Source organism: Drosophila simulans, chromosome 2R, assembly GCF_016746395.2.
Source record: "Drosophila simulans strain w501 chromosome 2R, Prin_Dsim_3.1, whole genome shotgun sequence".
Taxonomy (NCBI): Eukaryota; Metazoa; Arthropoda; class Insecta; order Diptera; family Drosophilidae; genus Drosophila; species Drosophila simulans.
The window spans coordinates 6,656,124-6,675,719 of NC_052521.2; the positions used below are offsets into that span (position 1 = coordinate 6,656,124).

The window sequence follows — 19,596 nt, forward strand, 5'->3', positions numbered from 1 at the left end:
ATATTCTAGCGTGACACTTTTCTGCACCACCCAAAAGTATGTTACAAGAAATACCACAAGTTAAAGAAATCGCTATCGATAACGATAGTTCTTCGAGTGCTGCCGAAAATAAAAATTGATTTGCATTTCTTCTCGGCTTAAAATGAATTAAATGTTATTGTTTCCGCACCGAAAAAAACTCATAAATCGTTTCAACAACCGCACTGCTAAATCGGAATTAATTCGAACAATTAAACAACTGCCAAAAACTAGAACGTATGTGAAGCGTGTGTGTCGTACATACTCAGAGATAAGGACAAAAAACGGTTAAAAAGTAAGCTTTCAAGAAAGAGAGTATAGAAAATAAATTTTACTAAAGTAACAAAAAAAGCAACGAAACGCGTGTGCCGCAAATATTGGCGAAATCGCAATAAAAAAGTGTATGTCAAATAAGAAAATGTGGCTCCACCAGCGATAACGGTACTCCAATGTGCTCTCTCGTACGCACACAGAAGCATCCCGCACACGTACACCACCACCACTGCCAAAAAGCAAATCCTGCCCAACAGCCGCACCTATAAAAGTGGGCGTGGGTAGAGACAAGTTACTGTAACAAATTTGCAAATAGTGATGCACGCTAATTGTTTAAACAAATCCAAGCTTTCGTAATCAAATACCTTCGCGAATTCCAATACACACCTATACACACATACCCACGCAGCGATTGGTGTGGAGAGGAAGAAGGAAAGGAAGCCAAAGGACAGGATAGAAAAGCAAGAGGAAGAACGAAGCAGCATCGGCGCGTTGGAGAAATGTGCGGGAAGAGAAGATTGAAAATAAACGTGTAGTAGAGAATTTTTGAGACACTCACACGCACACCTCCCACACTCTTTCTCTCTCTGTCTCTCCGCCTATACCGTTTGCCGCCTACACACACATACCTAAGCAGACGTACGAGCGCTCTCGTATCGCGAAAAGCGTGAGCTTTGTTGTTGCCTCTCCCACTCCCTCGCTCTCAGAGGCGCTCCCGTGTTGTTTTTGTTGTTGTTGCCGCTGAGCAAATGGCAGACCCTCTAAGCGGGCGCCGCTGGTGATAACATGTCGTAATGGCCAGAGAGGTAAGTGCAAACGTGCTAAAAGCAAAGCAAAGCCGGCAACTACGGCTTAACCGTTTCAGTTTTCCCGATCACCACGGTACCGCAAGTTACTTTGCCAAAATCAGCTGTTCTCACTTCATCACCATCCCCCATCATTCACATCTGCAACCAACGGTGTTAGCCTTTCCCAACATTAAAACAGTTAACCCTGTGCAATCTTTTTTCAAAAAAGTTCAACCCTAGACTACAACTTGAAAACAAAAATGAAATTAAAGAATGAAATACGTACTACGTGTAACAAATAATTATTCTCTGTAGGAATGAACTTTCAAATTAAGCAGTAGTAGTTTTAGTAGTAGTAGTTTTTTTTAATAACATGCAACTTTAACAAAGTAAAATTGATAATATATTTTAATATTTCTTAGATTTGGTCTTTGTGCATATTTTGTTCATTATGTGGTTAGCTAAACGAAATCAAGTCCGAAGGATATCTTCTTTATAGGGCAACGTAGTATGATTCTGTGTCCCAAAGAACACAACAGGATGTATGAATAAATCAACTTCTAGAAGATTAGGCAAATTTTTATTCTATGCTTGAGTATGGGTGCAATGGATACAATTCATGCCTGGTCTAAGCTACAGGCACTCTGCTCCATCTATGTGAATTTTTCATATGACAACCTTTGGCGAGTGTATCTAGCAAGGCGTATCGCTGCGGATGCTCCGCACTCGCGTCCGCATCCGCTAGAGGAACCTATTAAGCCTGTGGCCCGCATTAGTCTCTTTGTGTGCGTGTCCCTCAAGCTCCTGCTCTGAATGCATGTGTGTGTGTGTGTTTGTGCATGTTTTATGCAGTTCCTTCGTTTCGTTTTGCTTTGCGGGTGAGTGAATAGCTTTGACCCAAATAACTGAGGTAATACTTACGCCTCACAGATGTGCCACTCCCCCAACGCCCTCCTTTCCCGCCGCCCCCATCCCACGTGTGGCTGCAACTGTTGTTCTTCTTCCTCTTCTCGCGCCCCCTTTGAAAGGAATTTCGCTCTCTGGCCTTTCCAAAATTGTTGCTTTGAGAGGATGTCTCCTAAAATAAATTAGTTGCGAATTCCCAAAGCGCTGGAATTCCTTTAAGAGCTGATAAAAATGCAGTCGAGGTGGCTTTCAGTTGGCAGTTGATCTGGCATTATTTAGGATAAACAAAACAAGATTATCTCTCCTTCTTCTTACTGCAATTAAAAATCTCGGCCAGCAGCAATTACAGTTATTTTAGTGCTCTGTTATCCATTCACATTTACAGCTGGCAATGCTTTTGCGAGAGGGAGAGAGCTTCATATAAAAGTGCATCACTCTCTCTCTCTCACCCTTTTTATTAAAAGACTTCAATGTTTAACGCTAGAGTTTAAATGTCGAGCAAGATTAGGTCTAAAAGAGAGCTCAATATTTTCCTGGGGCACACAATCCAATAGCAACACTATTAATTGAACGCCGTTGATTGGAAGTAAATGTTTACAAAATCAAACTGATGGGATCTTATGGAATGCTGGTAAAGCGTTTCGAGGGAGAAGGTGCGCGCGCTTTGGCGTCCTGATTATATCACATTGATGCAAATGTAGGCCAAAGCACGACGAAATATCTTTACCTGTTAAAACATCGAAAATTAAAGGAAAGAGTAAATGAGACACAGTGGGCTGGATAAAACAAATACGGTTTAATTGGGGACCTAAAAACTGAAGGCATTAAATTGACTAGATAGTTGTAACGGGACTTCTACCCCCACTCCTCCACCTGTCCTACTCGCTCTCGCAAAGCTTTGTGCTGCATTTCACCTCGTTCTCACTGCACTTCTCTCGCGCTTATGCCTCGTGCTCATTTCAAGCGCTGTTAACGCGCTGCAAAAACGCACCCAGCCCCAAAAGTCAAAGAAGAAGCAGCAGCAGAAGCAGCAGCTGCTGCCGTAGTGAAATCCGATGCAGCATCTCGTCGGGAAAACTCACAGTTTGCTCTGCCAGGCTGCCAGGCACACAGGCAGCTAAGGACGCTGCTTTGGCCCGTGGAAACACCACGTTCCCACTGGGTGCTATAACTAAACAAATCAAGCGTTTTTCTACAAAATCAAGTTTCTAAAAACGAACTATAATTAAGTCTTATAACTGTGGCTCAGCGTCAAATGAAAATGAAAACTCGGCGGTTTCACGGGCAGAAGGGCGCTGCAGGCGCGTAGTATCCGTAAAGTGAAAGTGCGAAGGTCAACCCGCCCTGACCTGCCCCAAAAATACGAATACGAATGCGAATGCGAAGTACGAGCAGTGAAAAGCGAAATTCTAGGCACTTCAACTCTGCCAGTTTTTACAACAAACTAAAGTAACCAAATAACGTGGAAGATAACATTTATACCAGAAGCTGTATTTTGTGCAAAGTGCGTTTTTTTTTCGTGACCCCCTTAACAATTTTTGTAATTACGAATTTTCCCCCTGAACGCAAGGCATTTATGACTCCAACAATAAGCAATAAGCTTTAATTTTTGTAGAACTTTTGGTAAAAGCATCCGCAACTCCGGATTTTGTAAGGCGTACATCGGTTGCGGGTTTATATAACGGATTTTTAAAACGGACATGGATTACCGGAGCTTGGAGCTCCAAGTGTAAGACGACCTTGGAAGCGACGAGGCCAACCATTGCAAGCAAGCCAGCAGAGCCAGCGCAGAGACTCGGCCTAAAAGTGGCTGGCAGCAGCAGCACCACCAACAGCACCACCAGCACCACCATGTGGTCCAACGCCCTGTGCACGCTGGGCGTGACGAAGCCGCTCTGCAACTGTCTGAGCATCAGACAAGTGGCAGCCGCAGCTGCGGCGGCGGCCCAGGCCACGCAGGGCGTAGCTGCCTCTGCCGCGGCGGCGGGTGGGGCCGGAGTGGGTGGTGGGGCCATCACAACGGGGCCCTCGTCGTCGGCCACAAACGGCGGACTGTCCGCAATGGTAATAGTTTCGCTTTGCGACCCATACGTATTCATGTGTTTATCTTTCATCGACGGCAAATGTCCTTCATTTCTAGATCAAACTCAACCTATTCCGTCCTTTATCCAGTTCGGTTTCCAGTTGAGACTCAAACGCATAATGCACCTCCAATTTTAAATACCTCATTAAATGCTTTTCACACTGATTAATCGAAAAACTTGCTTGCATTTTAATGATTTTTTAATATTAATGGTTTTTGAAATTATTCAACCTGTTGGTTCACCTCTCTTCTTTGTAAATTAAATCTTAATAATTCGCATAGAGAGGATAAAGCGTCATCTTCAGCGTGTGTTATACATTTTATACTAATGCCCACTTGTTTTTCCAAGTTGCGTTTACTTTTAAGTGAGCAAGTACCCTTTTTCTAAATCTTAGCCAGACAATCTTAAAGTTCTGGGAGATTCAACGAGTTTTCCAACAATAGTTCTACGGCATAGTGTGATTTATCGAGCCTTAGAACTGGCAGTGCTCGCTGTTTATAGTATTATCAGTTTCATAATTTATAATAGCCAGCACATCCCCGACCCGCTGGACTCCCTCGGTGCCATATGGCGCTGGGGCGCAGCAACTGACCTATCCCAAGAGGAAAATCGGTGCGATGGTTTGGAAGGAGAGGAATGAGGCGGCGAGTAGAGCACACAAAACACTGGGCAGAGCGAGGGAAATGAAATATTTTTATGAAAAGTTTCTGCTTGTTTTCGGTGCGGAGGAATAAGCAAAATGTCAACATGAATTTTTTGTAATTTTTCAAACATTTTATTTTGGGTGAACGGGCGGGGAATGAACTGGGGAATCGTTGGATCGGGGATTGGGGGATTGGGGGCTTGGTTGGCCGAAGAGAGATATTTGTATTTGGCTCGTGTGCTGCACTCGTTACTGGGTCACTGGAGCGCCACACTCATGTCCTTGCAATACATTAAACATTGCAGCTTTCGTCCTGCTCGGCTGGCTGGACCGTTGTTGTTGTTGCCTGCAACTGTTAGCCAACAGCTGTGTGCGCTGTTAGCCAAAAGGATTCGTTTTCAATTTTCTTTGGCCCTTTTTATATATGTTTTCTTGTTTTTTTTTAAGATGAGCCCTTGCATTTGTTTTATTCCGAATGTGCGGGCAGTGGATTTATTTAAACATTTATACCATAATATTTCTACAATTAATATGAGCCGTGCAGCAGTTGTGGCCTTGACATTTGCGCCCTTTTTGGCCAAGCCAGAGAAGCCCAATTAGCGGGCTGAGGAAATTATGACACAGCCCGGGCCTGCTGCCACACCCACTTGTCAGTTTTTCGTGCGCAGCGTTGCACAGGTGTCACGCCCATCCTGCACCCTGCACCCTGCATCCCACATCCCCATCCTCCATTCCCCCCACTTCGCTCCTCCCACATCTCAGCTTTCACTTTCCCTTCTTCCTGCGCCAGGCAGTTGGAATTGTAATTCGTAAAACCCAACTAATCCGAATTTCTCTTCGCAGGAGTCTCGCGGCAAGAGACCACTGAAAATCTGGGACAGCTGGCGGAATGTGCGCAAGGGCGTCGTAGTTGGGACCTTCGAGGAGCTCTTGGTCCGCGGCAAGGATAAGCTGGGGGTTCCTGCTTCAGAACCGGTGCGCGTTGTTCTGGAGTGTGATGGAACCCAAATCGAGGATGGCGAATACTTTCGCACCCTGGCCAACAATACGGTGCTGCTGCTGTTAAGGCAGGGCGAGCGCTGGTATCCCACTGGCGTGGATGTCATAAAGGCTGGTGGGTCTAATGAGTTCACCCCCATCTCGGGATCAGTACCGGCCACGGGAAATGTCTGTCAGCGAGCTAGAAACTTGTATTTAATTATAGATTTAGACCTGCTCAGAGGAAACATTCATTCAGATTCAATTTTAAATTCAAATAAGTTATCACTGCGTAACTTATGAGCCTCCCACTTATAGCCGAATATTTGCAAAAAGTCTATTTCGATATTTAATCAAAGACTCTTTCAATTTCATTCAAATTAAATAACTAATTCATAGAGCAAGCATTTACTTTAGCACTTAGCGCACCTTTCAATGTGGCTTGTTTGAATTGATTTCAAGGCCAATTGTTTGCGAATGAATTTGAAGTCTTTTTATAGTTGGCTGAGTTTATTCAATTTCTAAAAAACAGAAATTTAAACAATTCTTTGGACTTTATCCGCTGTTTTGAGACACATTGGATCTTGAATGCAATAAATTTTAGCATGTTTTTAAGGCGATCATCTCTGTCGGAAAGCTATTAAGCTTTCCGCTGCTAGCATTGAATTGTAAACAAAAACATAAGACGTAAAAATTAAACAAAAGAAAAATGCTATTTAGAGATTTAAATGACAGCCATAACAATTTCAAGAACATGGTCGTCCGATTCTTATACAAGTCCATTTAAGTGAATATCGTATTGGGTATTTTTTGAGGCGATAGTTGACCTTCTCATCCTTCCGTACTGAACTTCAGTTGGGATTTCCTAGTGGTTCAGATTTCATTCTATGATTTTTCTTACAGCCATATCAGCTATACCGAAAATCGTCTGTGAGACGATTCATGCGCTGGAGTTGCACGATGAGACACCGTCGTGGAAGATCATGGATAACAAAGGGCGTGTCACGGTCGTTCTGCACTGGGATCAGCGGCAGGGTGGAGGAAGCGGCGGCGGAGGAGGCGGTGGCGCCGGCGGCGGAGTGGGGAGCATGTGCTCCGGCCTGGGCAGCAGCAATGGGCTGCTGTCGTCCGACAAGTACTCGCCCTCAAAGAAGGGCCTCTCCGCGCAGAGTTCGCTGGACAACAAGTCGGTGTCGTCGCAGTCCTCCCAGCCGCGCTATGCCAGCCCTCAAATAACGGTGATCAGCGACGACGGACCGGCGAGCATATACCATCCCGGTGGCGTTGTACTGCCGCCAGGAGTAGTGATACCCGGCGGCAGCAGGCGACTCTCCAAGCAGGGTAGCTCCTTCGACAGCACCGTGGGCGTGGGTGTGGGAGCGGTCCATGTGCACACGCCGGAATGCGCCCACCACGCCCACACGCCCAGCAGGGCGGGCAGTCCCAGCACCACCGAGTGCGACTTCCACTGCTGTGCGCTGCACGAGGAGGGGCGCAAGATCGCTGTGCACAAGAGCGTGGCCACGTCGCCCATCCAGGACGGAAGCAGCAGTCCCCAGCCGCAGTCGGCACCATCGGTTATGGATCCTATGCTGGGCGGCAGCGGTGGCGGCGGAAGCGGCAGCATGCAACGCCGCTCGTCGGGCGCCAAGGGCCATGTGCGATTCCTGGACATCGCCCCCGAGCGGGATAGCTCCGAGAGCGAAACGGAGAACACGGTGATGGAGGACGACAAGACGACGACGGAGAAATTTCTGCTGCTGATCGACCAGTTGTCGGTGGACCAGAAGCGTCACCTCAGCATCAAGGACATCGGCATCATACTGGAACGCCTCAACTCCAAGATCCTTGACGTGGAGCGATTGGATCGCGAATCCGAGTCGGACGACTGCTACAACTGGACGATAAAGGCGACAATACGCGGCGATGCGCTGCGCGAACTGGGCGTCATTTACAATGGCAATTACTATGCCATTTCTGAGCATCCTGGCTACAAGGAGGAGCTAGAGGAGAACGGCGAGGAGGTCGAGGAGGAGGAGGAAGAGGATGAGGAGGACAGAATTTAGAGTGCCAATGACGGGCAGACGGGCAAACCCACAGGTTCACGACTGTCCCACGTTGGGCGCCACAGAAGGTATCAATAAACTAGCGCATTTTACAGAAACCAAAACGAAAAAATGGAAAAACCAAAAATAGGAGTAGCCCAGCAGCTCGACACAAGAACACTCACACACACACACACCAACATGCATACATATATACATATATACTTATATAAAATAATTACGAGAATATAATAATGCAAGTCGCACATTGTACAATAGTGAAGTAAGCGTAAACGTGAATTATAAAAAGGCGAAAGCAAAGCAGCCACACACCCAGAAACACACACACCCATGCCCACAACAACAGCAAAAAGCGCGAACAAGAGCAGTTTTTGTAGCATTTAGCCAAAATTCTCATTGACGGGGACCGACGTTACCATAAATCAGGAGCACGGCTGGTTGGAGACGTCGAAGATTATCACTGCACCGTCTGCAGCCAGCTTAACGAATTCAGAATTAAAAAAATTCAATTCAAACGCCCCAAAATTCAGCCCACAGATCAGTTGCTAGCCCCAGAACCAGCCATCCTTGTGTTGTTATCGTTGTTGTACAATAGATGTTCCGTGTTCCGTTGTGATTGTGTGCCAAAATAGCCTTATTTAGTTGGATAGCCCCACACACAGACTGCCACTCGAGTCAGGAAATCTAATCTAACCCCAAAGACTATAAGTTGTGAAAGAGATATAGATAACAGAGACTATAAAATGTTGTTGCCAGAAAAACGATGATGACGGGGTCTAACTGTAGTTCGGTCGGTCTCTCGTTTCCTATGTAGTGAGTTCCTCATTTTCATTTGCTTTATGAGCCCCCAACCCGCATTTGTATAGTTCCTGGACAGCGTAACTCTCTGTTAGTGGCCTATTCTTTGTTGATCTTGTTGCATTTCTGCCCCCAAAGAAATTCCGGAAATCATCCGCATCAGCATGTAAAACTGCCGTTATTTGTAGTGTTGTCAAACGTTCAACAAATCGCGCACAATGTTAAAATTAAACACAGAGAATAGAAACAATAAGCAAGACGCTCGATGATGCTCGATGCTCGCCAAATGCCTGACGACAGACTAAAAAATTATGTGTAGTAGATAAAGACCGCCCCCGCGTGGCCGCCAGAATCAGCCGTAGATCCATTGGGAGTATCTATCAGAAGACATCACACGATCGCAATCGAAATCGTAATTGAACAATGCGTAAAAGCGAAAACACTGCCAACATCGCCATTAGCATTCGCACCTGCATCCACATTCGTTGGGTTAGGCTTTCGACTTCCAGAACTTTGACTGTTCCATACGGGTATCAAGCAATCGGGATAAATTGAGAGAGCACTGGGTTGGAGGATTTTTGGCAAGGACATGGAAGGTTTAGGCGATGGACCAGTTAACCAGTTAACCTAAACATTCTCTGAATTGTTTTAATATATTATATATTATTATTAGTTTTACACTTTATAGTTGATATTTATTTGTGAAGTATTGCAAAATCCTTATTCGACTTGTTTTGTTATTGTTATATAGCATGGTTTTACTACAGACTTGTGTTCTTATTGTTAAAGCCTCTCCCACTTGGGATTGCTATTCAAAAAGGGTCCTCATATATGTAGGTAGTCCATTGCAAACGTAGCTGGTCTACGTTGCTAGTCACTGTGTCCTGGATTAGATCTGTGTGCATTCGATTTAGAAACTTCCGCTGCGCAATCAGATCCTTAGATCTAATGCTGAGATCAGCCAACACTGTACTCCCATCTAACCAAAACTAACTTAAATGTAATACGGAATCGAGAAGCGGAATAAGAAAGCGACTTTTAACAGACATTTGTCCAAGGCACAAAACTAAAGCATTGAAGCGAAAAAAGATTAAATGAAAACCTAGTATGTATAAATGAAAATTGAAATTGATAATTGATTGATAACGATAATAAATGAAAAGTTAGTGGAGAGCGGAGCAGGCGATGAAGAAGAACGTTAAACGAGAACTCACAATTAGCGAGACGAAAAAGAAATTCATTAGCGTTGTTTTAATTTATTAGTAAGTCGAGAACGACAAGCGACCCAAAACTCGACGATGAATATATCTCCATGTGTATGTATGTATGATTAAAGGACGGAGTACGAGGGAGGGGAGTCGAGTTATAGAGGTTGAGGAGGAAGGTAGAACGGAAATACCTATGCATAACATAGTTGTAAGACGGGAACTCGCAATACGATGGTAACTCAACTTCCAAACCGATACAGACTTCTTCAGCTGACTTCCATAATCATAATCATTGTTAACACTTAACTATAGAGGATAACGCTTTAAACGAACGAACACACACTTACATACACGAACTTGGTTGCGGTTGAGTTAGTTATAACCAATAGGTTCTGTTCCATCCCGCGGCGCCACTTCAGTCCGGGACCACTCCACTGACCACCACACCACACACTCCAGTTCCACATCATGATCCTGGCCCAACCATCCCTCCCCTTCCCTTCCCTGCCCCTCCACTCAGACTCGTCGTCACACACTCTGTGTAAATGCAATCAGTTAGATTTATAAGATGAATAACAAGTCAACACGAATGTAAGACATCCCCAGAAGGCATTAATTAAGCTACGAAACAATTTGCAAATAATACTCATAGAGCGCGAGTCGAGGCAGAAGATGCAACATCATGCGTTACATTGTTTTAATATGCGAATTACGATAAATTGATCAATTACATATACATACAACAAAGAGCAAACAAATTACAAACTGTTTTTATTAATTTTGTTAAACGATAATGAAATCTAACAAAGGAAAACAAAGCTAAGCGGATAACAAACGACAGATAAAATTAATAACATATATAAATCGATTTATAAATACACACACTCACATAAAAACAAAAACACATTGAGCAGAGAAGCAACCAAACAAAACCCAAAAACATAAATTCAATTAAAAGTAACGAAACGAAACAAAACAAAACCGAAAAAAAAAAAACAATGTTTAAAGAACAAGCTCAAGTCGCAAGGAGCAGTAAGGCTAAAAAAAACATATTTGTTCACAGTGTAAATTGTAACACACAGAGAGCGAAATTAACGCAGGTTGCGAAGAAGTGAGGAATGTGAGCGAGGAGCTATTATTAAAACATTAAACGATTTAAACAATAAAAAACCGAAAATAAATAAAACAAAAAAAATACAAAAAATTTAAACCGATTCGAACTGTCTTGTAGATTAACCGGAACTGGTCGATAAACATTTCCACTCAATATGTACGCGAATAACTGTATGTAAATACGTGTACGGGGATTCACACATCAACTGCAATGTTTATTAAACATGAACGAACTAAAGGTTGTCTACATTCAACAATAAATTATTGAGCCAAACATTGAACAGTTTATTGCCGCTCAACTGGAGCTTGCTTATTTCCGATATGGATACAGTGCGTTTCATAACCATGAGCGCCAACTGCCACGTGGCGCGAAGGTCGAAGTTCTAGCGTTCGATGCCCGACATTGAGGGACATATGTATATTGACATAGGTTGCACATAATACGGTTGTCGATCGACTCTATATGGTTTTGAAACGCACTGTCCGGAGATACATATAATACTATATAGACTCTGGATACATTGAAAGAGACGATGTGATGATGGATGACGTATTGATAGTCTTTGCTTTATAACAAGTGAGTGTGTTTAGGTGCACATCAGGCATATGGGCACGCATTCACAGCAATCAGTAACAATCGGTAACGGCTAGGCTAGAGCTAATCACATGGGGCAACCAGCCGATGGCGGTACCGAGAACAAACAGTTTACTTATTGCTAGCAATCGTCTAAAACGGCTTGAGCAGTTTACAAAATGATAAAGCACTGCTCGCACAATGCAGCCATATGTACGTATGCGTTATATATGCTCATTACTCATTCTCAGATGGGGTCTGAGTTGCGAGAACGCCGCGCGAGATAATTAAATTAAGTAAGTCACTTATCGAACGCGTGACTAACAGTTAATTGAGCACTTCGATTAGCAGTGTCGCGTATTTAACCTCACTCAACGCAATTGCCAATTTGTCTGTTTATCAAGTCCAGAGTCGTATACGTAGAGCATATAGCATATCGTGTCGTATTTGGTAGTCTGTGTGCTCTTGTGATACATTTGTGCGGATATGTGGTATTGTCTTTATTCGTTGTTGTCTTATATAAGTTAACAAGTGCGTCTAAGTATATTAAGTTAGTTGACTTGATAAGGATTAGGCTAAAGATTATCACTAGGCATGGAGGGTGACGACATTGGCGACTCGGCGGCCACAACTAGACTGGGCACACGACAAGGAATCAAGGAATCGAGGAATCGAATGAATGGCTATCCTAACACTATGATCTCAGCCCGGCGTCTGCAGCTTGCTGCTGGAGCGCGAGAACAGGGCCTTCTTGAGGATGTTCGGCTGCCACTTGATGAAGCTTTTCTTACTCTCCGACGTGGTGGAGATGTTGGAGCTGCTGGCACTGAGTGTCCTCTCGCGCTCCGTGACATTTATGGTGCTGACGGAGTGGGCATGACGCAGGGTCTTGCCGCTGGCTCCATCGCTCCGCGCCGTCTTTCCAAAACTGTGCGTGATCCTGCGCAGGAAGCGATCCTTTTTCTTCGGCTTGTGCTCCGGCAGGGGGGAGCCGGTGTCACCGGAAACCGAAACGATCGTGGTCTCCGCCTCCGGCGCTTTGCAGCTGTTGTAGTTTGGCATATCAGTGACATCCTTGTCGTTGATCTGTATCCGAATGCTGGGAGTGGTCACCCGGGGCGCAGATTCTTCCACCGGCGAGGGACTGCAAAAAGAAAGTTTAGAGTATGCCAAATTTACTAAATGGATTTATATGAGTGATGAAAATTCAACATGTTTTAAAATTAAACGCAAAACTAATTTCGTTTCAGTTTAATCTTACGCTTACATATATAATACATTTATTTCCTGTTTATAAATTTGTTTCAAATTTGATTACTCATACTCAGTGTATTACTTCCTGAGCACTTTAAAAGTCGAATGAGTTCATCTTTCCGAAACAAACGTATCTCCTTTGAATTTAGCAAAACTAAATAAAAATACCTGCTAGGCTGTTCTATGGTTGATAGCTCGTACGCCATGTGATATTTGCTTATATATTTTGTTTACAAGCAGTTGGTATACATTTGCACATTTTATGTGAATGTTGTGAAACGATTTCGCAGTCCATACAACCAGCAGTAGCAATATATAGTATAATTACAAAGCAAAAGCAAAAACTTAAGCCAATAAAATGTATTCTAAAACAGCTTTTAACATTGGGATGACTACTTCATGTATTCCTATTCAGTTCGCAAACCCCATTTATCTGTTGGCTAGCAATCTACATTATCTTGAGATTTCTTGCCCCTAAAAATGTATTAAGTATTTTTGGAACACATACATATACATCTATCGCAGAAAGTAGCAACACTTACGTCTGCACCTGGCGCGTGGAGTAGATCGAAAAGGCATCCAGATCGTGCAGGGAACGCGCCAACTTGTCCCAGAAGTTGAACAACTTGGAGTCCCCGGCGTACTTGATGTGCGTGTAAATGCCCAGGGTCTGGGGTATGTGCATGTCCGTCTTGTACAGAATCGGTATGATCTTGCGAGTGTGATTCTCTGCGGAAAGCCAGATCGTTGAACTTGTTATGCGACTCTGGCTCTGCGATACAACTGCGTAGCAGCTACTCACCGATCTGTATCTTTTGGGTGAAGTTCACGAGGTACGTGTTCTCCGGACTCCGCAGAAACTCCTCAGTGAGCACGACGATCAGGTGATTGCAGCGGGTGGCCATGAAGTGGGACAGCTGGACATGCTCGAACGGAACGCCCATTAGCATGTCGCGGTGGCGCAGGAAAAGCTGCAAAGCAATAGAACGATCCATGGTTATTCAATACAACACACAGCACCCGTGCGCATCCCACTCACCCTGAGATTGTATCGCTCAGACTCTAGATTATTCATGATCTCGGTGGCATGATCGATGTCTGCCTCGGCGTACAGAACACAGGCGTTGTATCTGGGCAGCGGTTGGCCCATCTGCACACATCTCTGGTCCTCGTCGCTGAGGATCTGCACACTTTGGCCCACCGTGATGTTGTTGCTGCTGCTGTAGTTGTTGTTGGTCTCGAAGCAGTCGCTGGGGGGCGGCGGACACGCCTCCACCAGAGCGGTCTGTCGCTGCTCCTGTTTCATGATGAAGCGCTGGGTGTCCTTGGCTTTTTGGGAGAACAAAATTAAAACAGTTTTACTAAAGGGATTAAGATATACAAATTATGTTTATTAAATAATAAATATAACCCTTTGTGAATATGAAATGAGCTAAAACGAATGGCATAGGGAAGTTTATCTGAGTTTCTGAGTCGCAAATGTTTTAAGCTTTTTATAACAAATTGGTAGTATTTATGATTTATAACTAAATATTATATATGAATAGATAAGGGTGTGATATGCATATATCCATTCAGATGTATTTGCCATTGTCTCCCCATCTTTTTATTCAAAATATGTTGTCAGCCGAAAAGATAATTCTAGTAAAAGGTAGTGTATTCCAGATTCAAGCAGTTATAACTGACACATTTAGAAAACCATTTACTTTTTTTCGAAATTTTTATTGGAATATTAAAAACACCCCATAAGAGATCATTCATTAGAAAGGAAAATCAAACATTTTCTATGAAAAATACCTTATACGCTTTTTAATTATGTTTGGTTTTTTATTCATTAAGCATTCAACTTCCGAGTGCGTTCATTTGTTTTTAAATCGAACCATTTTGGTCACAACAAATGTATCTATACAACATCTGCTCCTGAACAAAAATGACTGGTCGAGGTTTTTTATTAATGACAACAGTTTTTGCTGGGTGAATCCCCATTGTGCAAATAAATAAGAAAATTTCGTTCTTCAATGATTGGCATTTTCTATAGTTTATGTTCTGTTGTCTGCGGCTATTTGAAATTATTGTTTTCAGTTTTTTATTTATGTCATTGGGTTTTCTCAATTTGTCGGGATGTGGTAATAAAATCTTATAAGTCGAAGCGTTTTATTTGACAATAAATAGAAATAAACACAAATTAATCATGGGAAAGTGGGTGACTTTTATTTCTGTCATTACGTATCTACTCATCATAACTCAATAGTTTTATGTATCCGACGATAAGCTTTGTTTGATTTAGATAAATGTGCGATAGATAAGTTAAATATGTACGCTTGTTGCACATACTCCCTATATTATATAGATTACCACGTCCATTTTTATAAACTCGAAACGGTTTTTCCGGTCATAAAACCAAAAATGGATCAGCCAAAAGTAATTGATAACTGTGGCTAGCAATTAAAGTAAAATTTAATGGTTCATTTTCTAATGTTTCTATATATATACATATACATTTGTGTAAATATCACTTGATAAGTAATAAAATTCCTCTTTAACTTCTAAGTATTTAAATCGCAAACTCTAGAACAGTCAAGCATACATAGTTAGTCTAGACATTTTATTAAATTTTCACAGGCACGCTCGCATTTTCGAATCGTCACACCATTATTTAAAAGCTAATCTAAAACTAATGATACGCAAAACTCAAGTGACATAGTCTAGTTATAGATAGATAGCGACTACCATAAGCAAAAAATAGTTAATGCCTACCCAGATTCTCCTGGATATCGTCGCAGACGTCCCACCGATCGATGATGCCCAGGAAGTGTTCCAGGTGGCCCACCTTAGCGGTCTGCGGACTCCGCTGACTCCAGCTGATCAACACCAGATCCATGGGATTGTTGGCGTTCTCGTCGACGAATCCCTTCTGCTTGGCCAGCTCCGAGATGCCGCGCCAGTCCCGCTGGTAGCCCTCCTCGGATCGCAGCACCTTCTTGCGGTTCAGCATGCGGGACAGCTGGGTGCGGGTCTCGATGCCCAGTGCGGATAATGGGGTCTCGTTGAAGTGCCCCAAGCCCGTTCCCGTGCCCGATCCCGACCCGGAGTCCATAACTCCCTCGGCCACCACCATGCCAGCGGTGCGATAACGCCGATAACTGACGTCAGTGGCGCCGTAAATGTGATGGTGATGGGGCGGATTGGGATGGCGGTGGGTATGGTGATGGAAGTGGGAGTGCGGCTGGTAGTGGGAATGGGCCACCGAGTGCTGCTGATGGCATACAAATCGAGGGCGCATTCGCACTTGGCGCTGGCTTTATTGGAATAATTGGTGTTTGTTTGCTGGCGTATTTGTTTTAGTGTGGATGCGATGCGATATATATTTATCAACTGACGTTTATCAGTCGAGAGGGCGGCGAGCAATAAAACGATGAAGCGCGTGAGTTTACTTTTGTTTTTGTGCTGCTCTGTAGATTTTTTCGAGTTTTCCGATCGCGCGTGCTGGTTTTTTTTTTTTTTTTTTTTGTTTTTGCGGGCGGATGGAGCTGAAACTGGTTAGAATGGGGTGGTCGGGGGTGATGCTATACTGCTATACTGCTATACTTCTATACTGCTATAATAATGTAGTGCTTCAGTGCGGTGCGAAATGGACCGAGTGACCTCCAGCACCTTGCCGCGTCACAGTCGCGTTGTTGTTGCTGTCTCGGATTCTGTTTTTATTTATCTGTCTGCTCCGCTGCGAGAGGAGATGGAGATCTTCGCCTTCGTTTTCGTCGCGTTTTTTATTCGTCTGGCGTATGATTTTTTGAATATTGTTTAAATATACACAACACACACACACACACTCACAATCAGTGGCACGCACACAGTGTCACACTAAGCACAGAAATAAATTCGTTTCGCTTTTTTCGAGTGCGTCCGCTCCGGTTTGTTGTTTTGTTTCGACTGGTTCTGTCCGCCGTTTGTGCTTTTGTTTCTGCCTCGTTGTCCGCTCCTCCTCCGCCTCCTCCCCCTCGGACAACTCTTCGCGCTCACTCTCCCGCGCTCTTTCTCCGCCGCCTTTCACTCGCTTGTTTATTTTGGTTCCGTTCCGCTGCAGGGCGAAAGCGCGGGGGCCATACGGGGAACTATCAGCTCAGCTGCTTTGGCAAGTCGGCTGACAACACTCTGTTTGCACTGGCTAATTGCTAATTAATTTATCTGCGCTGCGTTCCTACTTTTCAGATCAGATCGCGATTCCGATAAGCTCGTGGCGATCGATGGGCAAAAGCTGGCGAGTCACAGCTTTTCGGCTGGCCAGTCATCGGCGTGGTTTGGTACTTTATCGGGGCCAGTTATCGATTGCGGTATTTTTGGTGCGCGGGGCACACTTTTATAGGTTCCTAAAGCTTTCAGCAGGTGGCGCTCTAAGAGGGGCTGGCTTCATTTCCGGTTGGTTAAATTTAATTTGAGAACTTTGGTCCTTGCCGTAGTATTCCTCATTATTTATTAGTTTTATAAATTTTTATTATAAGGGGATCTAGCAAGAAGAGTAGCTTCAAGTTAAAAACTCACTCTCCTATTTGCTCCTACGGCTGCTGTTAGCAATCTAACTCCTTACAGTTATGCAGAGAATGGTACTTTTAATGGTGGCCCAAAAAGGAATATTTTACATTTCGACATGTCCAAGACATACTTACCCACTTTACCGCGAAATCTTGCTTCCCAGAATTCAACTGATTTGAGACGTTAATGTGGGGAAATGAACATGCCAACCAAGGACTTCAATCTCGTAAATAATAGTCAGAGAGCACTTGTAAATTCAGTTTATTTTCATTTGATTTTGTTTGTTCTTTGTGTGGTTGATGCCTGCACCTCAACGCTTTTCATGTTCAGATACAAATACTGAGATATACTTACTACACAGGTGACACAAATTGATTTATCGCTTTTATGGCTTTGTTTGACTTTTTCTTTCGATTCAACATTTCTTGCTTTGCTTGATGAATAAAACGCTGAAGGCGTTCAAATGTATTTTAAATATATTTGTTTTGCTTTTTCATGGTTTATTTTTGTAGTTTTCGTTTTTCGGTCGGCGCTGCGTTTTGCATTGCCAGCAACAATTAACAGTAAAAGTTGATGCCTTGCACACAAGTTGAAGTTGAAGTTACCTGCTTTTGTTTGAATTCCGTTGTTAATTTATTTAATGTTGATTTACTCGGATAAGCCCCATCATTAGTTATTAATGTACCTACTTGGTATTTACTCATTTGGTTTGCTTGTGGCTCTATTTACAATACATCTGCCTGTGTGGTGTGGTGTGTGTGTCTTTCTTTGTGTTTCGTTCATTTTTCACTTGTAAATAATTGCTCAAACTGGATTGGGCACCAAAAGTCTCTCGTTCAAAGGCTAAAAAGTTTGATTTTTTCTCGAGAAATAATTTCGTTATTCATTAATTTATGCTTGCTGCGTGTTTGTGTTTAACCTGTGTCGTTATTCAATATTCATTGGTATTTCGCCCTAGAACGTTTCGAGTATTTCAATTACATCAATTTACTTGCTTCGATTGTAGTTGTTTGTATAATAATTCAGCTTACATTTTTACACTTAGCTAGCCATAATTATAGACATTAGTTGTGTTCTTTTAATTAGGTCTCCCCTAACCTCCTTCATTCAGTTAATCTCCCGTTTACTTTCGTTAGTTTAAGCATGCAGTTAAATCAATTTTGCAAACCTAGTGGATATGCTCTGCCCCACGTGTTAAATGCAATTACTAAGTACATTGTTGTTTGATTGTTTATACTAAATATCCTTTGTGGCTGCCTGGCGCAAATTTGATTATTTTAGCCTCTATTTTAGCCAGTGAGTGTTTGTGGTCAAATTCGAATGGCTTTCTGGGCCAAAATGCGTATCTTACAAATCTGAATGAGGTGTGTGTGATTCTTTGTCCCAGATGTACTTGCATTGCATTTAACAACGACCCACTCTAAGTAGATTAAATGTTTACGTTTACAATTTATTGAGCTAATTTAAAGCTTTCCATTTGTTTTCGTCCTGCCCACCATTGAACTTCCGCTTCCCTGCTCGCCGAATTTCCCAAATAACATATAAATTTGTATACAGCGAAAATTAATTGTAAGGAAAAGCTGAAACGGTCCAACTATAAAACCAATTCATTTACTTGAAAAATGTGCTCTTAAATCAGATATTTATTGCAAATAATTTAGCTTTAGTTTTTAGTTAAGAGTTAACCATATCAGTTTCGAATGCAAAAACAAAAATTTGTTTGTTTTTAAGATGTTTCTTAAAATGATGCACTTTGTGATTTTTCTCTTTGTTTTCATGCGATGTTTATGCATGTAAATTTGTTTTGTGGCTACAAAGTATCTTTGAATCTCACATTAATTTAACGCCAGAGACCAAAAACCTATTAAATTACCTTTGTGCAATCGGGCTGGCGAGTATTGGGAAACATTTAGGCTGATAAATACACATCCGGCTAATTGGCAACTGGGCCAAGAGATGGGCGGTCAGGGAAGTTCGTTCTCAACTTTGCTTTCAAGCCTGCAACGCTCTGTTGGCTGAAACCGATAGAAGTTTGCTTCAAGCTAAATTTGTCGTTTGACTTGCAACTGAGTTAGCACAGGTTCATAAACTTATTCATTTGGCGAAGGCTGGGCAATCAATTCTGGCTCGTCGGCTGCTCGACCACAAATAATTGTAACATTGAACACCTAAAAAAACATTTAACATTTAGCTTAGATTCACTTAGTTTAATCCGTTTAAAAATTAATTCGACAACAAGCTCGTTTTGCACTTAAGTAACAGTTTCACATCGATCCGCTAAATATCTAACTCATCCTCGCATTTGTTATTCAATTGTTTATTAAGTTACGCTACGCCACATTTATTGCAGGTTCTCATTAGGA

At 42.9% G+C, this 19,596-nt stretch overlaps 2 protein-coding genes across 3 annotated transcripts; one reads left to right on the forward strand and one right to left on the reverse strand.

The window, feature by feature from the left end:
* The first annotated feature begins 39 nt into the window (after positions 1–39).
* On the forward strand, positions 40–8,079 carry LOC6733698. Of its 2 annotated transcripts, none has more exons than XM_002080709.4 (3): positions 40–1,097; positions 5,556–5,826; positions 6,594–8,079. In XM_002080709.4, exons 1-3 carry the CDS (start codon positions 1,086–1,088, stop codon positions 7,754–7,756), a joined length of 1,446 nt encoding a protein of 481 aa, XP_002080745.1. In that variant the 5' UTR covers positions 40–1,085; the 3' UTR covers positions 7,757–8,079. The 2 variants fall into 2 exon arrangements, with proteins under 2 accessions (XP_002080745.1, XP_039147806.1); XM_039291872.2 differs by lacking the exon at positions 40–1,097 and adding an exon at positions 3,822–4,049.
* Positions 8,080–11,061: 2,982 nt separating this feature from the next.
* LOC6733699 lies at positions 11,062–16,999 on the reverse strand. The gene is made up of 5 exons (XM_002080710.4): positions 15,461–16,999; positions 13,743–14,032; positions 13,506–13,674; positions 13,246–13,432; positions 11,062–12,593 (listed from the first exon to the last, which is right to left on the reverse strand). Exons 1-5 carry the CDS (start codon positions 15,984–15,986, stop codon positions 12,152–12,154), a joined length of 1,614 nt encoding a protein of 537 aa, XP_002080746.1. The 5' UTR covers positions 15,987–16,999; the 3' UTR covers positions 11,062–12,151.
* Positions 17,000–19,596: the final 2,597 nt, after the last annotated feature.